The sequence below is a fragment of the Lolium perenne genome, chromosome 4 (assembly GCF_019359855.2).
Source record: "Lolium perenne isolate Kyuss_39 chromosome 4, Kyuss_2.0, whole genome shotgun sequence".
Classification (NCBI taxonomy): Eukaryota; Viridiplantae; Streptophyta; class Magnoliopsida; order Poales; family Poaceae; genus Lolium; species Lolium perenne.
This window is the reverse complement of record NC_067247.2, coordinates 235,047,028-235,071,813: the sequence shown is the minus strand read 5'-3', so window position 1 is coordinate 235,071,813 and position 24,786 is coordinate 235,047,028. Positions and strand designations below refer to the sequence as shown.

At 42.8% G+C, this 24,786-nt stretch overlaps 1 protein-coding gene and 1 long non-coding RNA gene across 2 annotated transcripts; both read left to right on the top strand.

Annotated features, from left to right (window-relative positions):
• The first annotated feature begins 13,948 nt into the window (after positions 1-13,948).
• On the top strand, positions 13,949-15,563 carry LOC127328542 (uncharacterized). Its single transcript, XR_011756731.1, has 3 exons — positions 13,949-14,085; positions 14,269-14,344; positions 14,872-15,563. It is a non-coding gene; the product is annotated as an uncharacterized lncRNA (long non-coding RNA).
• Positions 15,564-23,605: 8,042 nt separating this feature from the next.
• LOC127328543 (uncharacterized) lies at positions 23,606-24,508 on the top strand. Its single transcript, XM_051355136.1, has one exon. It carries the CDS (start codon positions 23,606-23,608, stop codon positions 24,506-24,508), a length of 903 nt encoding a protein of 300 aa, XP_051211096.1.
• Positions 24,509-24,786: the final 278 nt, after the last annotated feature.

The following is a 24,786-nucleotide window of genomic DNA, read 5'->3' as shown; positions in this document are numbered from 1 at the left end:
CCTCACGCCGATTCACTTTTGCAGATTAAGTTTGCCTACTTTTGTAGGGGGCGGTGAGGTTGTCGCAGCATGGACGCAAATCAGACAAGTGAGGCCTACTTTGTCTGCACCTTCGCATGGATTTGTCGTAATTGGAATGATTAAAAATTATAAATGTAAGTTTCCTTATGCATGCTCTCTTTTCTTTTAAAGCACCTCTCACCATCTTATAGCTCAAATGGGACATCAGTAAACCTATCACATAGATAATGGTACTGTCTTATTGTCGAGCAAGATTCTGTTGATTACATGTCTATCTATGAGTTATCCCTAAAGGCTGAAAAGGTCCCAAAATATTGTCAACATGATTTATGTACAGATTCAGCAAATGACTTAAGCATATCTTCTGCAGGCTTATATATAGTGCAAGAGGCAAGATCGGTAGTCAGCTAAATGTGAGCCAAACTATCAACCTTTAGTTCTTGAGATTTTTTGTTATACCTTGTAGTAACAATCTGCAACTGTGCTCATGGTTCTTGGATTTAGTCTATAAAATACATGTTTGTATTCTCTATGTTGTCTTGACGGTTGGGGATCAATTACTTTGTCTATCAAATAAAGCAAGACGATACAAAAAAAAAAATCGCTTTCCTCGTTTCTCTTACATTTACTAGAAAACAAATACTCCTACCTAACTTTTAACATCTATAAAGCACATGTATCCTCTTCTCTCATTAGTTCAGATATATTCTGGAGATAATACATATTACAGGCACAATGACAATCTGGCCACACATGTCAGGTATGCCTTGGATTACCATACCCTCTTCTATACATGATGTAGCTTTCCATATTCAACTACCGCTAACAGTTTGAAACTCATTTTAGTAGGGTTAGAACTGCAACTAAAAAAAAGGTTGTTGTAATTATATGAAGTGACAATACTAATTTATCTGTTAGTTTTGCTAGAACCTCTTGCTTTTTCTCTGAATCTAGAACCGCTTGCTTTTGATAGTGCCTCATATGGCATGTACTCTGAGTATGACTTCGGTAACTTTGTTGATCCACATCCCTAATGATACGAGAGCTCAGAGTTGATAAGTGAGAAGCGTCCAGGAACTTATGGAGAAAGTTACAGAGGCTCTGTAGTGATTTTGGACTATCAGCTCAGGTCACCAAACAGAATGCATACACAAGTAAATAAATTGATTGTATTAGCTGAAAGTGTAGGATGTTATTATCCTCGACCTGTTCCAAATCAGGACCCTCAGAGCTCTGCAGCGTACAGTAAAATTATTTCTTCTCAAGTAGAAGAGGCAGAAAAAATGCACACTCGGAAACTTACAAAAATGAAGGTAAAGAATACTCTCACTGTCATTTAAATCTCAGCATCGATGATGAGTTTACTTGTTACAATGCATCCACTATTTCAGATCAAATGTCTAGGATTCGTTGCTGAAACTATCAGCTTATTGTATAGGTCCAGTGTCAGGGTCTGCTCACATCTCTATTTGCAGGTGCTGACTGCTGTAGTTTCATTTGGTTGCTCAGAAGGACCGGGTAACAGGCGATGAAGCTGTCATCTCCTTGTGTTCGCATTTAATCCAGATCATAACTCTGTAAGTTTGCAGTGTCTCTGTTTCCGAAGATCTTACATTTGGTAGTCCACAACCATCAAGCACTCACATGCCCTTGCGATATTCTACCTGATCGACAGATAGTTAAATTATCTACTTTGGCTCCATCAGGTACATGGACTGATGATGATCTGATGCATGACAGAGAGGACTAACTTCCAAACTATGATCTCAGGTTCAAGAAGAGCAGCATCACGCAATGCATTTCTGGAGCTACCTACGTTTGGTCCTATTGCTATTGATTGGCCATCATGTATGTAAACATAGTATGTAGGAGCAATTTGACCTCAGTAGTTATTACCGTGTGTAACATATTTTGCTATAATCTGCATCGCAGATAACCACATATTAATCTAACATCTTTTGTTTACTAAACTTTCATTTTCATCAGTTTGTATTGCAAGACATCATATAGTGCCGGCATTTTATGAACCTGAAAGTAGCAAGCAGAGCCCCAAAATCTAAATGTTATGTTTAAGAGTACCTGGTTGTTCCCTCAGCTGACTATAAAGTGTTCTACGAAACATTCATCAATAAAAAAGATGTTCTATAAAAGTTCATCAATGAAAAAGATGGGGCCACGCTCCATGGTCGGAAAGGAGAAGGGATGGAAAAATCAAGTTTGAGTAATCCAAATTATATGCTCTTTCCTTCTTAACTATTTTACATTTTTACATACACCATGTTTACATATGCTGCACGAAATGAAATTTGATATCCCGTGGCATCGCACGGGCATCAAACTAGTGGAATAAAAAAAAATACCGAAACATTACCTGCCTAAACTACCCCCGCTTAATACTAGTCATCCACGAGACTAGTAATTTGTACCGTAAAAAACCTCTTAATTAAGCGCCAGGATAACAGGAGGTGCGGACACTTACATTCTGTTACTTCGATCGGCAACTCTTTTTTAAGGAATGTTGTAAGAGAAGCCCTTAAGGTGATTTTTCTACTACGGTGGTCCCTAGAGACTTGAAACTAAATGGTTATGTTGCACATCCACTTTCCTAACCAAATATGTTAGGTTTACTTTTGTTTTTTGTTTTACTTCGGCAGCTCTCAACGCCGCGATGTGACACCGATGGTGATACCCTTTGACGGTGGTTGTGCCTGGTGTTACAAAGGTGTATAGTGATTGTTGAGCAAACAAGTGTTTCGATTAGTCTCAACAATTATTTTGGGCCGGCTAACCCTGTGGTTCGCCCATAAAGATAATAGATTTCAGAAGTCGGGAGCGGTGTTTTGGAACATGGGTTCATATGCTCTCTATATTTTAAAATGCATCTTACATACATTTTAAATTTTAAAAAATTGAAACTAAAAGTTCGCACGTACATCTTCATGTGCTACGTGCTCACAAAGTCGTTTCATAAAAAATCGACTTATCATGTGACGTGTGTAAAAAAGACAAAATTCAGTGCTAAAAATAATGCTTTTCACAAGATAAACTTTCTCTTTTTTATATAGACCACACAAAATATTGGTTTTTCGTGAAACTTGACAAACGCACATATATTATGAAGATGTACATTTAGAATTTTTTTTCCAAATTTTTTGACATTTCGAAATATAATTTTTTAGTAGAGGGAGCATACGCGCACCCTGGAGCCGAATTGAATTTCCGATTTCAGAACTATTTTAGAGCAACCCATACATTGGGCACTAGTTCCGTAGTTGTGGTCCATATCAGCTTGTTGTATATATACTTTTTGAATGGATTAGGGTTATCCTTGAGTCAACATAGGGAAGTATGGCGAGAATCGTACTTGCGCCCTGTGGCCGGTGCTACAAGGAGAGAAGGAAATCTAGGCTAGCTTTACCTTCTCTTACTATAGTACGACTACTCATTACGCATTGCACTTTCATGGAGTAAGAAGAGCTTGGCATTCCCAACGGGGAACGCTCATGGGCACTCCATGTTTGCAGTTTGCACACATACGGATACGACTAGTGGGTTTCTTGAAAGTATGGTGATCCGTTCGAACAAAAAAAACAAAGCATCATCATCCAGCACGCCATGAAAAACCACCTAGCATGAAATTGCCCGTTCAAATGCAAAATCGGCGTCATGGAAAAATTAGGAAGATGTTGTTCCGGAATGCCACTCAAATTTCTATAGGCCTTGTCTGGTATTTTTAGGAACAGTTGCCAGCACTATCTTTGAAGTAGAACCAAAAATTGATTTTGGAACCAAAAGTTGTCCCATTAAACAGTTGCAGCCCCGGCCCTATGTATTTTGGTGCCCTTGGGCGACATAAAAAAAAGGGGCTCTTTGAAAACGATATATAGTATAACTAGATATATATAAACTCTCAGTTTGTTCGCATATTACAGTGAAAAAAATTATAAAATGGCAGCAAAATATAAAATGTATTTTGCACTAGTTTCATTATCTCAAATAAAGACCAAATTACCAAGAGTACTTCAATGCTTCTCCAAAAAGCTTCTCCGCGCATTCCTCGATGCAAAATCATTGACAATTATTTCAAGATCAATGCTTTCCAAGATATCCTTCTCAATACAACACGTAGCCAAGCCATTCAATCTATCTTGTAACATAGTTGACCTCAAACAATTTTTTAGTAGCTTCAGTTTAGAGAAACTTCTTTCAGCTGAGGCTACAGTCACAGGTATAGTCAAGAGGATGCGATATGCAACTGACACATTTGGATAGCAATCAGCAGTTGTAACGAACTGAAGAATCTCAAGCGCTGACAAATCATCTGGCAATTTTACTTGGAGAACCTTTAACTCAGAAACAAAATCATCAAGATCAACATCACACGCCTTTTTATGAGTAAAAGTTTGTGCAAAAGTAGTGCAATTATTTTGCAGATTACTATCATCCAAGGACTTCAGATTTTTTGAGTTGAATAAGAAACCAAACACCTTTGCAAATGCGTTCAACTGCTTAAACCGATCCTCCAGTGAAGCAATTGCAGCATCAACAACTACAAGAAAGTAATTAACTCTGAAGGATTCAATAGCTGATAGTTGTAGTTCTTCCTCATCATCATTGATTTCATCAAAATGCCTCTTCCTTTTACTTTGACATTTTATACGAAATATTGGTTCTATGCCCATACCTGATGCAATGGCTTTCGCACTCTCAATACTCTTATCGAACCCATTATCTTTGAAGGTTTTGAAGAATGAAATTACCCCTTCAATGTGTTTGATAGTAGCATCAATGCACACAATTTTTTCCTGTAACTTTTTGCTCACCATGTTTACAACAAATAAAATATCATGCCAAATAACCATGCCAACTAAAGTTTCAAATTTCTCAAGTGCACTGACCAAACCTTGAGCATCACTTACTGTGGCCGGATCATCAGTAGAAACCTTCGCCAATTCCTTCAAAGCTGATATTATCTGCGGAGTTTGGCACTTTATAGGCTGCACACTCTTTATCCGACTCCCCCAACGAGTATTAGATAAAGGTTTGATAGTTATTTGGGGAACATTATAAAGCAAAATCTTCCACCTCTTAGTAGAGCGTGCAAACAATACATATATACGCTGGATAATACCGAAGAATGAAATAGCTTGCTCGCAAGATTTTGCCATATCACAGAGAGTGAGATTCAAACTATGACATGCACATGGCATATATAATGCTTTCGGGTTTACTAAAAGCAAACGATTCTGGACACCTTGATTTTTTCCCTTCATGTTGGAACCATCTTAAGGTATAATTCTTGCACCCCCATGGGGCTCTCACAGCGATTTGAGATTCTGGACCGTCGGATCTTCTCAGCTGGTGTATCTGGTCCGTTGGATGTTGGTCTCAGCGAGCGTGCTGGTTGGTTGCATCGTGCACAAGTGGGTCTGACATCGCTAGCTTTAGACATGCAATGGCTGGGTCGTACCCGCCTTACTCTGCTCGTGGACCACACCGTCGTCCGGACCCAGCTGTCTGTTCCTGCGGGTGGAATTTGTTCTGGTCAAGTTTGCTGCCGGCTCCTTCCAAATATCTCAGCTACCGGGGGTAGTTTGGACATTGCCTCGCGCGTCGTTTCGGCCGGGGAGTGCGCTCGCCCCGTTGTCGTCGCCGCATTTGTCCACGGCGAACTCTGCCTGGGAGAAAGCTCCCGGCTGGTGAGTGCGCTTCCTCTTTTTAGTGCGCCGGTGCCGGTCCTCCCTGCCCACCCACTTCACTTCCCCCCGCGCCGTTCTCGCTTCGCCCACGCTGCCTGATACGTCTCCGACGTATCGATAATTTCTTATGTTCCATGCCACATTATTTATGATATCTACATGTTTTATGCACACTTTATGTCATATTCGTGCATTTTCTGGAACTAACCTATTAACAAGATGCCGAAGTGCCAGTTGTTGTTTTCTGCTGTTTTTGGTTTCAGAAATCCTAGTAAGGAAATATTCTCGGAATTAGACGAAATCAACGCCCAGGGTCCTATTTTGCCACGAAGCTTCCAGAAGACCGAAGAGTCAACGAAGTGGGGCCACGAGGTGGCCAGGAGGGTAGGCGGCTTGGCCCCACCCTTGGCCGCGCCGACCTGTCTCCTGGGCCCCTCGCGACGCCCCCTGACCTACCCTTCCGCCTACAAATAGCCTTCGTCGCGAAACCCCCAGTACCGAGAGCCACGATACGGAAAACCCTCCAGAGACGCCGCCGCCGCCAATCCCATCTCGGGGGATTCAGGAGATCGCCTCCGGCACCCTGCCGGAGAGAGGAATCATCTCCCGGAGGACTCTACGCCGCCATGGTCGCCTCCGGAGTGATGTGTGAGTAGTCTACCCCTGGACTATGGGTCCATAGCAGTAGCTAGATGGTTGTCTTCTCCTCATTGTGCTTAATTGTCGGGTCTTGTGAGCTGCCGAACATGATCAAGATCATCTATCTGTAATTCTATATGTTGTGTTTGTTGGGATCCGATGAATAGAGAATACCATGTTATGTTGATTATCAATTTATATCTATGTGTTGTTTATGATCTTGCATGCTCTCCGTTATTAGTAGATGCTCTGGCCAAGTTGATGCTAGTAACTCCAAGAGGGAGTATTTATGCTCGATAGTGGGTTCATGTCTCCGTGAATGGGGAGTGTGAGAAACCTCTAAGATTATGGATGTGCTGTTGCCATTAGGGATAAAACATTGATGCTATGTCCGAGGATGTAGTTATTGATTACATTACGCGCAATACTTAATGCAATTGTCTGTTGTTAGCAACTTAATACTGGAGGGGGTTCGGATGATAACCTGAAGGTGGACTTTTTAGGCATAGATGCATGCTGGATAGCGGTCTATGTACTTTGTCGTAATGCCCAATTAAATCTCACTATACTCATCATAATATGTATGTGCATGGTCATGCCCTCTCTATTTGTCAATTGCCCAACTGTAATTTGTTCACCCAACATGCTATTTATCTTATGGGAGAGACACATCTAGTGAACTGTGGACCCCGGTCCAATTCTCTATACTGAAATACAATCTACTGCAATACTCGTTCTACTGTTTTCTGCAAACAATCATCATCCACACTATACATCTAATCCTTTGTTACAGCAAGCCGGTGAGATTGACAACCTCACTGTTTCGTTGGGGCAAAGTACTTGGTTTGTGTTGTGCAGGTTCCACGTTGGCGCCGGAATCCCTGGTGTTGCGCCGCACTACATCTCGCCGCCATCAACCTTCAACGTGCTTCTTGACTCCTACTGGTTCGATAAACCTTGGTTTCTAACTGAGGGAAACTTACTGCTGTACGCATCACACCTTCCACTTGGGGTTCCCAACGGTCGCGTGCTGTACGCGTGTCAAGCTAAATTTCTGGCGCCATTGCCGGGGAGATCAAGACACGCTGCAAGGGGAGTCTCCACATCGCAATCTCTTTACTTTGTTTTTGTCTTGCTTTACTTTATTTACTACTTTGTTTGCTGCACTAAATCAAAATACAAAAAAATTAGTTGCTAGTTTTACTTTATTTGCTATCTTGTTTGCTATATTAAAAACACAAAAAAATTAGTTACTTGCATTTACTTTATCTAGTTTGTTTTATTTACTACTGCTAAAATGGGTACTCCTGAAAATACTAAGTTGTGTGACTTCACAACCACAAATAATAATGATTTCTTATGCACACCTATTGCTCCACCTGCTACTACAGCAGAATTCTTTGAAATAAAACCTGCTTTACTAAATCTTGTTATGCGAGAGCAATTTTCTGGTGTTAGTTCTGATGATGCTGCTGCCCATCTCAATAATTTTGTTGTACTTTGTGAAATGCAAAAGTATAAAGATGTAGATGGTGACATTATAAAATTAAAATTGTTCCCTTTCTCATTAAGAGGAAGAGCTAAAGATTGGTTGCTATCTCTGCCTAAAAATAGTATTGATTCATGGACTAAATGCAAGGATGCTTTTATTGGTAGATATTATCCCCCTGCTAAAATTATATCTTTGAGGAGTAGCATAATGAATTTTAAACAATTGGATACTGAGCATGTTGCACAAGCATGGGAAAGAATGAAATCTTTGGTTAAAAATTGCCCAACCCATGGACTAACTACTTGGATGATCATCCAAACCTTTTATGCAGGACTGAATTTTTCTTCGCGGAACCTATTGGATTCAGCTGCTGGAGGTACCTTTATGTCCATCACTCTTGGTGAAGCAACAAAGCTTCTTGATAATATGATGATCAATTACTCTGAATGGCACACGGAAAGAGCTCCACAAGGTAAGAAGGTAAATTCTGTCGAAGAAACCTCTTCCTTGAGTGATAAGATTGATGCTATTATGTCTATGCTTGTGAATGGTAGGCCTAATGTTGATCCTAATAATGTTCTGTTAGCTTCATTGGTTGCTCAAGAAGAACATGTTGATGTAAACTTCATTAAAAATAATAATTTCAACAACAATGCCTACCGGAACAATTCTAGTAACAACTATAGGCCATATCCTTATAATAATGACAACGGCTATGGTAATTCTTATGGGAATTCTTACAACAATAATAGGAACACACCCCCTGGACTTGAGGCCATGCTTAAAGAATTTATTAGTACACAGACTGCTTTTAACAAATCTGTTGAAGAAAAGCTTGGGAAAATTGATATACTTGCTTCTAAAGTTGATAGTCTTGTTGCTGATGTTGATCTTTTGAAATCGAAAGTTATACCTAATGAAAATCATCATAATAAAAAATTTACTACAGCAAATGGCATCCAAGTTAGAATTAATGAGAATATAAGATTGATGGCCGAATTGCGTGCTAGGTGGGAAAAAGAAGAAAATGAAAAAGAAGATAATATAGCTAAAGTTTGGACTATTACCACCACTAGTAATGCTAATGCTACACATGTTGCTGCACCTCCTACCATTAATGGTAAAATAATTGGTGTTAACAATGTTTCCACTTCCAATGCAAAGCGCGAGAAACTGCCTGAAACTGCTAAAACTGCTGAAACTGCCTGTGATAAAACTGCTGAAATTTTTTCCAACATCGGGGATGATGATCCCATTACTTTAGATTATAATGGTTTGAATTTTGATGATTGCCACATCTCTGAAGTTATAAAGTTCTTACAAAAACTTGCTAAGAGTCCTAATGCTAGTGCTATAAATTTGGCTTTCACGAAACATATTACAAATGCTCTCATAAAAGCTAGAGAAGAGAAATTAGAGCGCGAAGCTTCTATTCCTAGGAAGCTAGAGGATGGTTGGGAGCCCATCATTAAGATGAAGGTCAATGACTTTGATTGTAATGCTTTATGTGATCTTGGTGCAAGTATTTCTGTTATGCCTAAGAAAATTTATAATATGCTTGACTTGCCACCGCTGAAAAATTGTTATTTGGATGTTAATCTTGCTGATCATTCTACAAAGAAACCTTTGGGGAAAGTTGATAATGTTCGCATTACCGTTAACAATAACCTTGTCCCCGTTGATTTGGTTGTCTTGGATATTGAATGCAATGCATCTTGTCCCATTATATTGGGAAGACCTTTTCTTCGAACTGTTGGTGCTATCATTGATATGAAGGAAGGTAATATTAAATATAAATTTCCTCTCAAGAAAGGTATGGAACACTTCCGTAGAAAGAGAATGAAGTTACCTTTTGATTCTATTATTAGAACAAATTATGATGTTGACACTTCGTCTCTTGATAATACTTGATACACACTTTCTGCGTCTAGCTGAAAGGCGTTAAAGAAAAGCGCTTATGGGAGACAACCCATGTTTTTACTACAGTACTTTGTTTTATATTTGTGTCTTGGAAGTTGTTTACTACTGTAGAAACCTCTCCTTATCTTAGTTTAGTGTTTTATTGTGCCAAGTAAAGTCGTTCATAGTAAGGTTCATACTAGATTTGGATTACTATGCAGAAACAGATTTCTTTGCTGTCACGAATCTGGGCAAAATTCTCTGTAGGTAACTCCGAAAATTATGCCAATTTACGTGAGTGATCCTCAGATATGTACGCAACTTTCATTCAATTTGAGCATTTTCATTTGAGCAAGTCTGGTGCCTCGATAAAATTCGTCAATACGAACTGTTCTGTTTTGACAGATTCTGCATTTTATTTCGCATTGCCTGTTTTGATATGCTCGATGGATTTTTCGATTCCATTGACTTTCAGTAGCTTTGTGCAATGTCCAGAAGAGTTAAGAATGATTTATGTCACCTCTGAACATGTATATTTTGATTGTGCACTAACCCTCTAATGAGTTGTTTTGAGTTTGGTGTGGAGGAAGTTTTCAAGGATCAAGAGAGGGAGATAATACAACATGATCAAGGAGAGTGAAAGCTCTAAGCTTGGGGATGCCCCGGTGGTTCACCCCTGCATATATCAAGAAGACTCAAGCGTCTAAGCTTGGGGATGCCCAAGGCATCCCCTTCTTCATCGACAACATTATCAGGTTCCTCCCCTGAAACTATATTTTTATTCCATCACATCTTATGTACTTTGCTTGGAGCGTCGGTTTGTTTTTATTTTTTTGTTTTGTTTGAATAAAATGGATCCTAGCATTCTTTGTGTGGGAGAGAGACACGCTCCGCTGTAGCATTTGGACAAGTATGTCTTTAGGCTCTACTCATAGTATTCATGGCGAAGTTTCTTCTTCGTTAAATTGTTATATGGTTGGAATTGGAAAATGATACATGTAGTAATTGCTATAATGTCTTGGATAATGTGATACTTGGCAATTGTTGTGCTCATGTTTAAGCTCTTGCATCATATGCTTTGCACCTATTAATGAAGAAATACATAGAGCATGCTAAAATTTGGTTTGCATATTTGGTCTCTCTAAAAGTCTAGATAATTTCTAGTATTGAGTTTGAACAACAAGGAAGACGGTGTAGAGTCTTATAATGTTTTCAATATGTCTTTTATGTGAGTTTTGCTGCACCGCTTCATCCTTGTGTTTGTTTCAAATAACCTTGCTAGCCTAAACCTTGTATCGAGAGGGAATACTTCTCATACATCCAAAATACTTGAGCGAACCACTATGCCATTTGTGTCCACCATACCTACCTACTACATGGTATTTCTCCGCCATTCCAAAGTAAATTGCTTGAGTGCTACCTTTAAAATTTATATCCTCTACCATTACAATATATAGCTCATGGGACAAATAGCCTAAAAACTATTGTGGTATTGAATATGTACTTATGCACTTTATCTCTTATTAAGTTGCTTGTTGTGCGATAACCATGTTCCTGGGGACGCCATCAACTACTCTTTGTTGAATATCATGTGAGTTGCTATGCATGTTCGTCTTGTCTGAAGTAAGGGAGATTTACCACCTAATGGTTAGAGCATGCATGTTGTTAGAGAAGAACATTGGGCCGCTAACTAAAGCCATGATCCATGGTGGAAGTTTCAGTTTTGGACATATATCCCCAATCTCATATGAGAAAATTAATTGTTGCTACATGCTTATGCATAAAAGAGGAGTCCATTATCTGTTGTCTATGTTGTCCCGGTATGGATGTCTAAGTTGAGAATAATCAATAGCGAGAAATCCAATGCGAGCTTTCTCCTTAGACCTTTGTACAGGCGGCATAGAGGTACCCCTTTGTGACACTTGGTTAAAACATGTGCATTGCGATAATCCCAGTAATCCAAGCTAATTAGGACAAGGTGCTGGCACTATTAGTATACTATGCATGAGGCTTGCAACTTGTAAGATATAATTTACATAACACATATGCTTTATTACTACCGTTGATAAAATTGTTTCTTGTTTTCAAAACCAAAACTCTAGCACAAATATAGCAATCGATGCTTTCCTCTTTGAAGGACCATTCTTTTTACTTTTATTGTTGAGTCGGTTCACCTATCTCTCTCCACCTCAAGAAGCAAACACTTGTGTGAACTGTGCATTGATTCCTACATACTTGCATATTGCACTTGTTATATTACTTTACATTGACAATATCCATGAGATATACATGTTATAAGTTGAAAGTAACCGCTGAAACTTAATCTTCCTTTGTGTTGCTTCAATACCTCTACTTTGAATTATTGCTTTATGAGTTAACTCTTATGCAAGACTTATTGATGCTTGTCTTGAAGTACTATTCATGAAAAGTCTTTGCTATATGATTCATTTGTTTACTCATGTCATATACATTGTTTTGATCGCTGCATTCACTACATATGCTTACAATAGTATGATCAAGGTTATGATGGCATGTCACTCCAGAAATTATCTTTGTTTATCGTTTACCTGCTCGGGACGAGCAGAAACTAAGCTTGGGGATGCTGATACGTCTCCGACGTATCGATAATTTCTTATGTTCCATGCCACATTATTTATGATATCTACATGTTTTATGCACACTTTATGTCATATTCGTGCATTTTCTGGAACTAACCTATTAACAAGATGCCGAAGTGCCAGTTGCTGTTTTCTGCTGTTTTTGGTTTCAGAAATCCTTGTAAGGAAATATTCTCGGAATTGGACGAAATCAACGCCCAGGGTCCTATTTTGCCACGAAGCTTCCAGAAGACCGAAGAGTCAACGAAGTGGGGCCACGAGGTGGCCAGGAGGGTAGGCGGCGCGGCCCCACCCTTGGCCGCGCCGACCTGTCTCCTGGGCCCCTCGCGACGCCCCCTGACCTACCCTTCCGCCTACAAATAGCCTTCGTCGCGAAACCCCCAGTACCGAGAGCCATGATACGGAAAACCCTCCAGAGACGCCGCCGCCGCCAATCCCATCTCGGGGGATTCAGGAGATCGCCTCCGGCACCCGGCCGGAGAGGGGAATCATCTCCCGGAGGACTCTACGCCGCCATGGTCGCCTCCGGAGTGATGTATGAGTAGTCTACCCCTGGACTACGGGTCCATAGCAGTAGCTAGATGGTTGTCTTCTCCTCATTGTGCTTAATTGTCGGGTCTTGTGAGCTGCCGAACATGATCAAGATCATCTATCTGTAATTCTATATGTTGTGTTTGTTGGGATCCGATGAATAGAGAATACCATGTTATGTTGATTATCAATTTATATCTATGTGTTGTTTATGATCTTGCATGCTCTCCGTTATTAGTAGATGCTCTGGCCAAGTTGATGCTAGTAACTCCAAGAGGGAGTATTTATGCTCGATAGTGGGTTCATGTCTCCGTGAATCTGGGGGAGTGAGAGAAACCTCTAAGATTATGGATGTGCTGTTGCCACTAGGGATAAAACATTGATGCTATGTCCGAGGATGTAGTTATTGATTACATTACGCGCAATACTTAATGCAATTGTCTGTTGTTAGCAACTTAATACTGGAGGGGGTTCGGATGATAACCTGAAGGTGGACTTTTTAGGCATAGATGCATGCTGGATAGCGGTCTATGTACTTTGTCGTAATGCCCAATTAAATCTCACTATACTCATCATAATATGTATGTGCATGGTCATGCCCTCTCTATTTGTCAATTGCCCAACACTGTAATTTGTTCACCCAACATGCTATTTATCTTATGGGAGAGACACCTATCGAATCGTGGACCCGGTCCAATTCTCTATCTTGAAATACAATCTCTTGCAATACTCGTTCTCTTGTTTTACGCAAACAATCATCATCCACACTATCCATCTAATCGTTGGTTACAGCAAGCCGGTGAGATTGACAACCTCACTGTTTCGTTGGGGCAAAGTACTTGGTTTGTGTTGTGCAGGTTCCACGTTGGCGCCGGAATCCCTGGTGTTGCGCCGCACTACATCTCGCCGCCATCAACCTTCAACGTGCTTCTTGACTCCTACTGGTTCGATAAACCTTGGTTTCTAACTGAGGGAAACTTACTGCTGTACGCATCACACCTTCCACTTGGGGTTCCAAACGGTCGCGTGCTGTACGCGTGTCACTGCCCTCTCCTCCTCGTCTCGTCCGCCGGGCCTCCGCGCCGTACATCGACCGCCCACCGTCCTCGTGCCTACCGCTTGTTCCGCGTCGCCGACGGCCGCCGGCGTTGCTCCATGGCGGCGTTCTACCGTGAGCTCGGTTGAGGTGAGCTCCGTCTCTTCCCCTCTTCTGCGACGCGGCGGATTGATCCGAGGTTTGTTCCCGATTTCTTCTGTCCGACCGTTTCTTCCCTGTGGGTGTGGATATTTCTCCTTCTTCTTTGCGTTTCTGTGTCCGCATCTTACGGCTGACGTTCTTCCGTTCGCACTTTGATTCATCGTTCTGCAGGGCGTCGTCTTCGTGCGTGGGGTTGCGGCGGCTGCTTCAGCTGGGCTGCTGCTCGATTCTGCTGCTCCTGCTGTCGGTGAGTGCTCTTCCTTCCATCCTCCTCTCCTCTGTAGTAGTTGTTCCAGCTTCTGGTTCGTACAGTTAATGATCTGGTTGCTGCTGCTTCCTACTCCAAAAAGATGATTAGCTTCTCTGTGCTCTTGTATCTGGTATACAAGGACTATAGAAAGAGATTGATGTGATAAAGTGTACTTCTGTTTTTTACTATTTGTTGTCCTCATCTACTTTTTCGTTTCTTTTGGTATGATTGGATAAAGGTTCAGAGCTCATGTTACTTCCAGTACATACGGATCTTGAATAGTCAGTACAAAATGTTCAATGAAATAATAATACGAAACTTGCTGTAGAATGTATGGTTTTGAAACATTTGTCAGCTAGACCACAAATCAAGTGTTCCAGCACCAATAGTCTGAACTTTTTTTAGCCATGTTCTTGTGAAGCCTGAACTAGCCAGTAGTCTGAACTTTTTTTAGCCATGTTCTTGTGAAGCCTGTTACTAGCATCCCTATTTTCCTTACTGTTTACTGTTGGTGTGTGCTTCAGGTGATTTGTTGCTGTGAGCTGTTGTTGGAACTGCATCTGACTTGTTGCTGGAACTTGTTCTTCCTCAGGTACTGATCTCTGCTTGTCTTGTATTAGTACGTGCTTATCTCTTTTATGTACAGTGCAATGTTCCTTTTTTAACTTAATTCTACTGCAATGTTCCTAATAAAAGTGTTCCCTCTGTGTTTTTCCCTTTGCTTTCATGTGTGTGTCTCCTTGCATTCATTTACTTTGTGGCACAAGATGTTCGTCATCTCGTATTCCCCTCTGCATTTGTTGGAGTTGGTTGCTTCCCACTGTCGGTTATCGTACCATGCCTACCTACGCGAGGTGGGCAGCGATGGTTCCGTCCTTGGAGGCGTGGAGCTTGAGATTGCTGTTGTCCGCGAGGGAGCCGCGCCCACCCGTTTTTTCTTTTGGTCTGTTGCGTCATCTGGTTCACCCTGTCCATTCGAGGAATCGGCCTTGCAGGCCATTCGCTTCTTGCAACGTCTGTATGGGTTTGTCATCCGTGATTTCAACTATGAGAGTATGCAGGCCTATAGGGACCTCGCACGTTCTGCTATTATTCTTGCAGTGTCAGTGCTTCGGGTGGGTGGTGTTGTGTCTCCTGTTAGTGCTACTGGTTGTGTACGTCCTCCTGCTGAGTTAATGTGTTACGAGCTGATGTGTAACCAGCTAATATCTTCGGTTTGTAACATGTAGCGTCCATCCTTTGCTGGGTTTATTGTTTTACGAACTACTCATTCATTGATTATGTACAAGACAATTCTGTACTACCCCCTATTGTGTCTATGTTACTCTGCCTGCATTCTTCCGTTTTTTATTTGGTTGTCCAAAGTTATACTCTTCTGAACTTGTGATATCATCGTGTCGACTAAAGTGGTGCTCCTTGTACTTTGATCGGGATCGTTCCGAAAGGGGTGTTCTATACCAGTAATGTTATCTACCTTCTGCTTTTGCTTACTGCTCCTTTTGTCTTAAGAAGGGACCTACTGCTGTGCCCGTGGTTAAATGTTTTTGTTCCTGTGGGTTGCTATGGTTTTTGCCGGGTTGTTCTTCTGCTTGCGCTTCTTATTGTTTGTTGGTTCTCTACTAAGAGGCTTGATTAGTCATTCTTTTCATGCCATCTTACTGTTGTTTCTTCGCGTAGATGGTTCAGCCTTAGCATACGCTGTTTTTGCACGTGCTGTCCTTGCTATTGACGCCATGGCACCGAAAAAACCTGCTGCTTGGATAACTCCTCACTGGGTTCCTCGCCCGCCATCTGGGGACCCTCCTTACAAGAGGAAAAGTATGTTGCCTCTGTGAGCTTATGGATTCTTTGTTTCGGTGCCGCCTTTACCTTTCTTTCCTTTCACACTCTTTTTTCTTTGCTGTTGATTAGGAGATGGTTGGCTTCCTTTTCTCCGTCCGGAGGTCACTAGGTTTTACCGTAGGAGGAGAAAGCATAGAATTCGTTTCTTGCGGACTAGGTTCAAAGGTGTGGGGTTTGCTCTTTTATGTTTGGTTCTTCTCTTTCTGTTGTTCACTTCTAAAACATTTTCTGCTTTGTTGGTTCTGTTGTTTTCATCGTAGCACATACTATCCAACAACCGGTAGATGGTGACTGGGAGGGTTTTCCGGGTGAGCTTGCTGAGAGTATAAAAGGTACTAGATCTCTGTGACGCCCCGGAACCGGTACCATGAGGATTCCAGCGATCCCGCCGAAATCCGCATGATATCGATCCAGAGACGCCCTCCGACACGACGTGCGCGACGAATCACACACGTGATGCCAGAGGAATTACCACGAGTAGTAACATTACAACAGGATTACAATAGAGCCCACAAGAGACATATATTACAACAACGACTCCAACGAGTCAAGATACAAATATACAATACAAAGATCCAATTCATACAGAAGATCGAATACGTCCGAGTACGGACAAGATACAAATTGGACTAAGAGTCCTGAAGATAACCAGCGGCGTCCATAACCCTGCCCAGGCCAAGCCGGAAGGGTAACCTTGCTAACGTTATCATCTCGTACCTGTCAAAGTCGGGCCATCGGTTGCCGACAAAAGGGGGAGGAGACAAAAAGAAAGGAAGGCGAGGGTAAGTACCATTGGCACATACTTGCGAGACAAGACCAGCTATGCTCGCTGGTGGGCGGTATAAACTTCACCCGGCTATATGTGGAGTTTAGCGGCAGCAAAGCTACTATCCAATAGAGACACGCTACAACATCCGTCTACTCAGAGAAAATAAGAGAGCGCACAAGGTAACAGTTCTATACTCTGCAAACATAACACAGCCGATGCGATCCCCTTCGCCAAGAGGTATTGCAAAGGCACACACACTTTTGAAAGAGTTTTATTAGCAAATTATTAACAACAGGGAATAAGGTGTAAGTTGTTCTATGATCAAGCTATACAATTCCAAGTCGTCCATAACCGCGGACACGGCTTATTGATAAGATGTACACCCTGCAGGGGTTGCCCAAATGTAACCATACGCATGCTCAAACCCACTTACTACAGGTGGAGTCTCACAACAAGACCGTTCCCAATGCAAGAGAAAGTTTAATGGGAGCCACCCAACTAAGCTACCCGTGACGAAGTTCGGCCGTACTCCGATACGGACCCAGAGGTTTGCGACATAGTCCAGGCGGGCACTTACGACCAGGCACAAGATAAGTCTATCCGCGTTATGAGTACAGTACAGGAATAAACACCCGAAGGCAACAGGAAGTAAATCGTGCATCGTGCATATGGGCAAATAAAACCAAGGTTGTGGCTCCCAATAAACAGACTCGAGGAAAGGTAGTGGGTGATGGGGGTCCCATTCCCCCACGTACGGGTAGAGCGCTCAATCTCGGAACAGATAACAAGAACTCGGGTCCTAGGGGACATTAGCAAGTCAAAGTTCCGATGCTTACGCAAAGGGGCTCATAGATGCCTCTGCTTACAATTTTAGTTGTTAACAATAAAGTAAAGTGTGATTATCTCCAACAAATGATATAGCATGTAAAAACCTCCCAACAACCCAACATATCCCGATAACAGATCGAGATAAACAACAGAGCCTAAACACGCCTACGACTCGCAAGGCTAGCAAACAACAAACAATAGGTAGGGCGAGGAGGTGTATCTCGGACATATAGGTAACAGGTGGATAGGACACGTGACACAACAGAATCGCAACATAAGGATAGCAATAGATCAAAAGAGCACGTAAAAGTAAAATAGGTGAAGGGGTGGGCTCGCCTGTGAAAAGCTGCAGAAGAACTTGTCGGAGAACTCGTCGTATCTCACATCACCACTTCGTGATCCTATCCGGGAAGAAGCAAATGCTGGAACACACAACGTATGCAATCTTACTACTACGGAAGAAGAATCAGCATGATCATGATATGATATGCATGACATGGCAACATGATGTGGCGATGCAACTTATCCAATTTAAGCGGAGTCAGAACCCCGGACAAACAATTAAGGTTGGAGTTGCATTTTCTACCGACAAGTTTAAGAGTTGATTAGCATGGCATAACTTGGCAGGGGTGAGCTACATCAATATTAAACGGAGCGGGGAAAACCATATTCGAAATCCGAAATACTCCGCCTAGATGTTAGGTGTACATGCACGACTATCAACGCGCGACATGATGCGAGGTGCAACAGGCATATAGATGGCATATTCATGTTCAGCACATTTTTTTGATCAATTTTCGTATAAAATACTTTGTATTTCGAGTTACAGTTTAAAAGATATGATTTATACGAGATTTACACCTTTTCTGGGATTTTCAGAAAAACAGATATAAAGGAAAACGTTTTGTACCGGTGAAAGGCTAGCCACAGAGGCTGACGAGCGGGCCCAGGGGCGCTGCCACGGAGCTGACTAGGCAGAAGGGGGCCCGGGTTGGGTACAGCAACCTGCAGGGGGTTTTGTGGAAAACCAACAGGGATAAGGGCGTCGGGTTGAGAAGAACAAAAAGGCAGGGGCCTTTCTGCAAACATGTTTAGATCTGGATCGGATGCGGGTTTCTCACCGCGCGGGAGTCTAGCCCGTGTCGCTGACGAGGTGGGGCCGAGATGCTGAGCTGGCGCCACGCTGGCGAACCAAGCGCGCGTGCCCGGTAGGTGTTCGATGCCGGTCACGGCGAGGGGAGCGGCGGTGACTGCGGCTCGGCGTCGCACGGGCGGGCGTTGCCGAGGGCCCCCGGATGCGCGCGTGCGGGCGTCGGGGTCGCCTCGTCGGCGCGGACCAAGCGGAGGTGGCGCCGGAAGCGGGGGACCACCGGAAGATGGTCGGCGGCGAGTTGCTGCGGAGGAGAAGGCCGGCACACGGTGAAGAAGAGGAAACTGGAAGCGAAAAGAAGGAAAAGGAGGTCGAGGAGATGCGGACGTTTACCGAGAAGACGATGGAGAGGTCGATGAAGGCGGAGGAGGAGGGTGGCGCCGGAATTTCGACGAATTGCTGCCGGAGACGAAGAAGGGGAATGGCGGTTCGGCGGCAATTGGAGGCGAGCGAGGTCGATTGCTTGCAGGGGGTGGTAGAGGTCGACGAGGCGCTCCGTTTGGGGGTGGTGGCGCAGCGAGGGGGTGACGGAGATGGCGGCGCCATGAGGAAGTGGACGGCGGCAGGGGGTTTGTGCTCCTTCTCGTTCCTGGCTTGGAGAGGAAGAAGAAAAGGGGAGGAGGAGATAAGGAGGAGCAGGTGAGGGTTGGCGTGGATGCGCTGGTGCCAGGAATAAAGGGAAGGAAAAAGGGAGGACCACGCGCTGTGGTGGAGGACCAAAGCAGCACGCTCCTCTCGTGCTCTTCGTGGAGAAGACGACAGCGACCAGAAAAAGGAAGGAAGCGAAGAGGTACGGGCCGCGTGGAGAAAAGTGGGTTGGGCCAGGAGAGAAGAGAGGGAGATGGGCTAGAGAGAGAGGAAGCGATGGGCCAGAGCTTGGGCTGCCAGGGGGAAAAAGAAAAGGAAGGAAAATGGGCTCGGGAAGAGAGAGCCCAGGAACAGAGGTTGGTTTTCTATTTTATTTCGAAAAATATGTTTCCTCTTTGATTTTAAAACTGGTTTTGAAAACAACTTATAAACCACACCAGTACAAGTGCAGCTTTAATTTGAAATTTGATAAACATTTGAAATAGTTTCATATGTTAAATAGTTTTGGGGCTAGGGTTTCGTTTAACCGAATAGACAAGAAGAGGTTATATATAAAAACCATATGAGAGGGGAAACTCAAAATAGATTTTATTAAAAATAAATTTTATTTCATAAAATCTTGTGGATGATATGATGCATATGCCATGATGATGCAGAAAAGAAAAAGAACAAACAAAATCTATTAGGGGTACTACCCGGGGCCGTTACAATCTCCGTCTGTTAGCACCACGTTTTAGTTATCGCCGTTACTACTACTGGGTTTGCGCTAAAACTGCTACACTTTGTGTTTTTTTTCTACGTAGCTTCTTATCCAGGTCGGTCATACCATGGTGCTCCCGACTACCAATGTCGGCACTGCGGTGCGATTTTCTGGTGGGCGGAACGCGTTAAAGCTGGGTCTTCCGTGGACTTGCGGCGGGTTGACTACAATCTTTGCTGCAAGGGTGGGAAAGTTTACATCCCGCCTTTCAAAAAACCTCCTCCTTTCCTGGATGATCTCCTCCGCTTTGACGGTGACCGGCGTGCCAAAAGTTTCGTGTCCAAAGTTCGCCAGTACAACTGTCTATTCTCTTTCACCTCCATGGGTGCAAACATTGATTGTTCGATCAACAAGTCACGTGGGCCAAATATATTCAAAATCCAGGGTGTTGTTTGCCACCGGATGGGTTCTCTTTTGCCAGAGAAGAGTGATTCACCTGATTCTGTTGGAGGTAGGAAACGGCCTAAGTTTGTTGAATTATATATCTATGACACCACCAACGAGGTTAAAAATAGAATTGATGCAATCAACCCAGACAATGATAAAAAAAGGAATTAGACCCTGTTATTGTTACCGGCTTAACGGAAATGCTTAATGAGTGTAATGACCTGGTTAAAAAAATTAGGATGGCTAGCGAACGTATCAAGGGCAACGAAGATGAACATGTCGCAATTCGGTTGGTTGCTCCATCGGAAGGCGATGGCCCTCAGTATAGTTTGCCGTCAACTAATCACTTGACAGCATTGATTGTTGGTCCACTAGATCTCGAGGCACCTACGCGTGATATTGTTATTCATAACAGACAGGAAGGTTTAGAGAGGATTTCTTGTCTGCATCCTGCTTTCATGTCTTTGCAGTATCCGTTGCTCTTTCCTTATGCTGAGAGAGGTTTCCACTGGACATTCCGTACCTCCCTACTGCTACTTCTAGAAATGGGCCTCGTAACACGCTTACAATGCAGGATTATTACTTGTTTCCCACTACCGTTCAGCCCAAACAAACCCTTATCTGTGTTACGGTTTATTGTCTTCGCAGGTTGTTGTTGATGCACGGGCTAGCATAGATGAGTGTCGCTTGTGGTTTATACTTAGAAACCAAAAAAAACTTAGATCTGAGCATATGCAGGGTATTACCGATGCTGTTGGTCAGGGCTTTGTCGATGGTTGTGATGTTGGTAAATCAGTGATTCTGCCTTCTAGCCATACTGGTGGTCGCCGTTACTTTCAGGAAAATTTCCAAGACGCTCTTGCCATTTCGCGTGTCCATGGTGTTCCTGATCTTTTTTCTACCTTTACATGTAATCCCAAATGGCCTAAGATCACCGAGGCTCTTTTGCTTGAGCCTGGGCAGAGGCCTTTGGATAGGGCCGATATTGTTGTTAGGGTTTACAACATGAAACTTAATGAGTATCTTGATGATATCAAATCAGGACGCGCATATGGCCCAGTAGAGGCTGGTAGTGTTCTTGTGTTCTTGTTTAAATTTCTGTATTTGTTCTGCCTTTCAGCTTTACTCATTATGTGTCTGATCCTTCTCTTTTTTTATCAGTTCTTCACACGGTCGAATTTCAAAAGCGAGGTCTCCCACACGCACACATACTCATTTGGCTGAAGAGGAGCGACACTGAGGTCAGTATGACATTCATCGATTCATTTGTTTCCGCTGAGATTCCAGACCCCAATGAGGATCCTCTTGGTTACATTTTGGTTTCTGAGTTCATGATGCATGGTCCATGTGGGGACCTTAACGATAAGTGTGTTTGCATGAAAGACGGGAAATGTTCTAAGCATTTCCCAAAAGATTTTCAACAGGAGACTATTATTGATAAGGATGGTTACGCACTTTACATGCGTCGTGACAATGGTCGTCGTGTTTAAAAAAATGGAAAATGGCTTAACAATCAGTGGGTTGTTCCTTACAACTTGGCCATGTTAAAAAATACCAGGGCCACATGAATGTTGAGTGGTGCAACAAAGCCATAGTGCTGAAATACTTGTTCAAGTATGTTACAAAAGGTCCAGATTTCTCGAAAGTATATTTGCAGAGAATTAAAGGCAAAGGTGTTCAGGTAGATAACGATGGTCGCCCTCTGGTTAATGAAGTATACGAGTATTTAGAGGCTAGATACATCTGTGAGTATGATGCATTCTGGCGTATCTATGGTTTTACCATACATGGCAAGACTCCATCTGTCGAGAGGTTACCTGTGCATTTACCTGGTATGAACACTGTTAGGTTTTATGACGATGCGGACCTTACTAAAATTAATGACAACAATTTTTTAAGGAAAACAAAATTAACTGAATGGTTTGTTGCCAACGATTTGTTTCCGCAAGCCCGATCCCTAACATACTGTGATTTCCCAACTAAGTGGACTTGGGATTCGGAACAGAGATCTTGGCACGAGAGAGGAGGGGGCGACAGAATAGGCCGTATTTACTATGTGCAACCAAATGTTGGTGAGCTGTATTACCTGCGTATATTGCTTATGATTGTTAAATGAGCTACTTCTTATGAGGACATTAAACCTACGAGGGCAGAACCTACCTTTTTTTTAAAGAAGCTTGTGCTGCTCGGGGTCTACTCGGTGATGATGCTGAGTGGTACCGTGCTTTTGACGAGGCTGTCATTTGGGGTTTTGGACCGCGGCTGCGGCAACTGTTTGTCACTATGCTTTTGTACTGTGGGGTGAAGAGTGAGAGAAATTTCTTGGAGCGGTACTAGTTCAATCTCGCTGATGATTTGCAGTATGCTATTAGATTACTGCGGCAAGACCCAAAGTACACCGTTCCTGTTGATCAGCTTAGAGACATGCTTCTTTCTGAACTTGAACCCGTGTTTCTAAAAAATGGTTCTCGCATAACTGATTTTAATTTTCCGCCTAGAAAAAATTACGAGGGTGCTTTCTATGGAAACCGGCTCATGCAAGAAGAAATGTCATACGATAGTGAGGCTCTTGCACGAGAGGCAGAGGTGCTGCTTGCCAAGCTTAATGCTGGTCAGCGATCCGCTTATGAAAAAATCGTTCATTCTGTTCTCCATCAACAACCTGTTTTATTCTTTGTTTCTGGGTTTGGTGGAACTGGGAAAACCTTTTTGTGGAATGCGATAGTGTCTTATCTCCGTGGAGAAAAACGGATCGTTCTCACTGTTGCATCTTCGGGTGTTGCTGCTCTTTTGTTGCCTGGTGGTCGAACCGCCCATTCACGTTTTAAAATTCCTTTCAACATCGACCAGAATTCTGTTTGTGAAATTAAAAGAGGTACATATCTCGCTGATCTTTTGAGGAACACCTCTCTCATTATTTGGGATGAAGCGCTCATGTCGAACCGAATGTGTTTCGAGGGGCTGGACAGGAGTTTGCGTGACATCTTGTCTATAGATGATCCCACACTCACTGATTTACCTTTTGGTGGTCTTGTAGTGGTTTTGGGTGGGGATCTTAGGCAAATACTTCCTGTTATTGAAGGTGGCACTCGACCACAGGTTGTTGCTGCCACTATTACGAATTCTCCCCTCTGGGATTCTGTTACTGTTTTGGAGCTTAACGAAAACATGCGTTTGGCTGTGCCAGGAGCAAGCGTTCAGCTGCAACGGGAGATTTCCTTGTTTAGTGATTGGGTTCTTGACCTTGGTGAGGGAAAACTACCGCCTGCAACATGTGGTAACGAAGTAGTTCCTAACCTGGTAGACATTCCAGATGATCTTTTGATCCACACTGAGGGTGACCATATAACGACCATTATTTCTGCTGTTTATCCAGATTTTGCTTCCAACTTCCAAGATTTTTCGTATTTACGTCAAAGAGCTGTGCTTTCTCCCACAAATGACTTGGCTGAACAAATCAATAGTCGTGTTTTGGACATGCTTCCCTGTGAGGGTAGGGAATATTTGAGTTCAGACTCGAAATCTTCTCCTGCTGGGACGATCAACGAAAAGGACTTGTTCTATCCTCCTGAGGTCTTGAATGCGATTGAAATTCCTAATTTCCCTGCCCATAGGCTATTTCTTAAAGAAGGTGCCCCTATTATGTTACTTAGAAACTTGAGCCAATCCACTGGACTGTGCAATGGCACAAGGCTTATTATACTTGAGCTTGCTGACCGTGTACTAAAGGCTGTAATCATTACTGGGTCACACATAGGAGATGTCGTTTACATTCCAAGGATCGAGTTAACGACAAAAAAAAAAACTAAATGGCCATTTATTCTGCTGCGGCGGTAGTTCCCTATCCGTGTGTCTTATGCTATGACTATAAATAAAAGCCAGGGGCAAACACTGGATTTTGTTGGTCTGTACCTAAAAACGCCAGTGTTTTCGCATGGACAACTCTACGTGGTTGTATCTCGTGTTATCTCCAGACAATCACTGAAAATATTGATAGTGAATGAAGATGGCACATGTGGGTCGCAGACAAAGAATGTAGTTTATCCTGAGGTTTTCCAATCCGTTAGTTTAGCTCGCACATAAAGTATTGTCCTTACATTTCCTGTGCATATTTC

What these genes read in the sequence shown, in the direction of transcription:
- LOC127328543 (XM_051355136.1), top strand. Translation starts at nt 23,606, where the DNA reads ATGTCGAACCGAATGTGTTTCGAGGGGCTGGACAGGAGTTTGCGTGAC.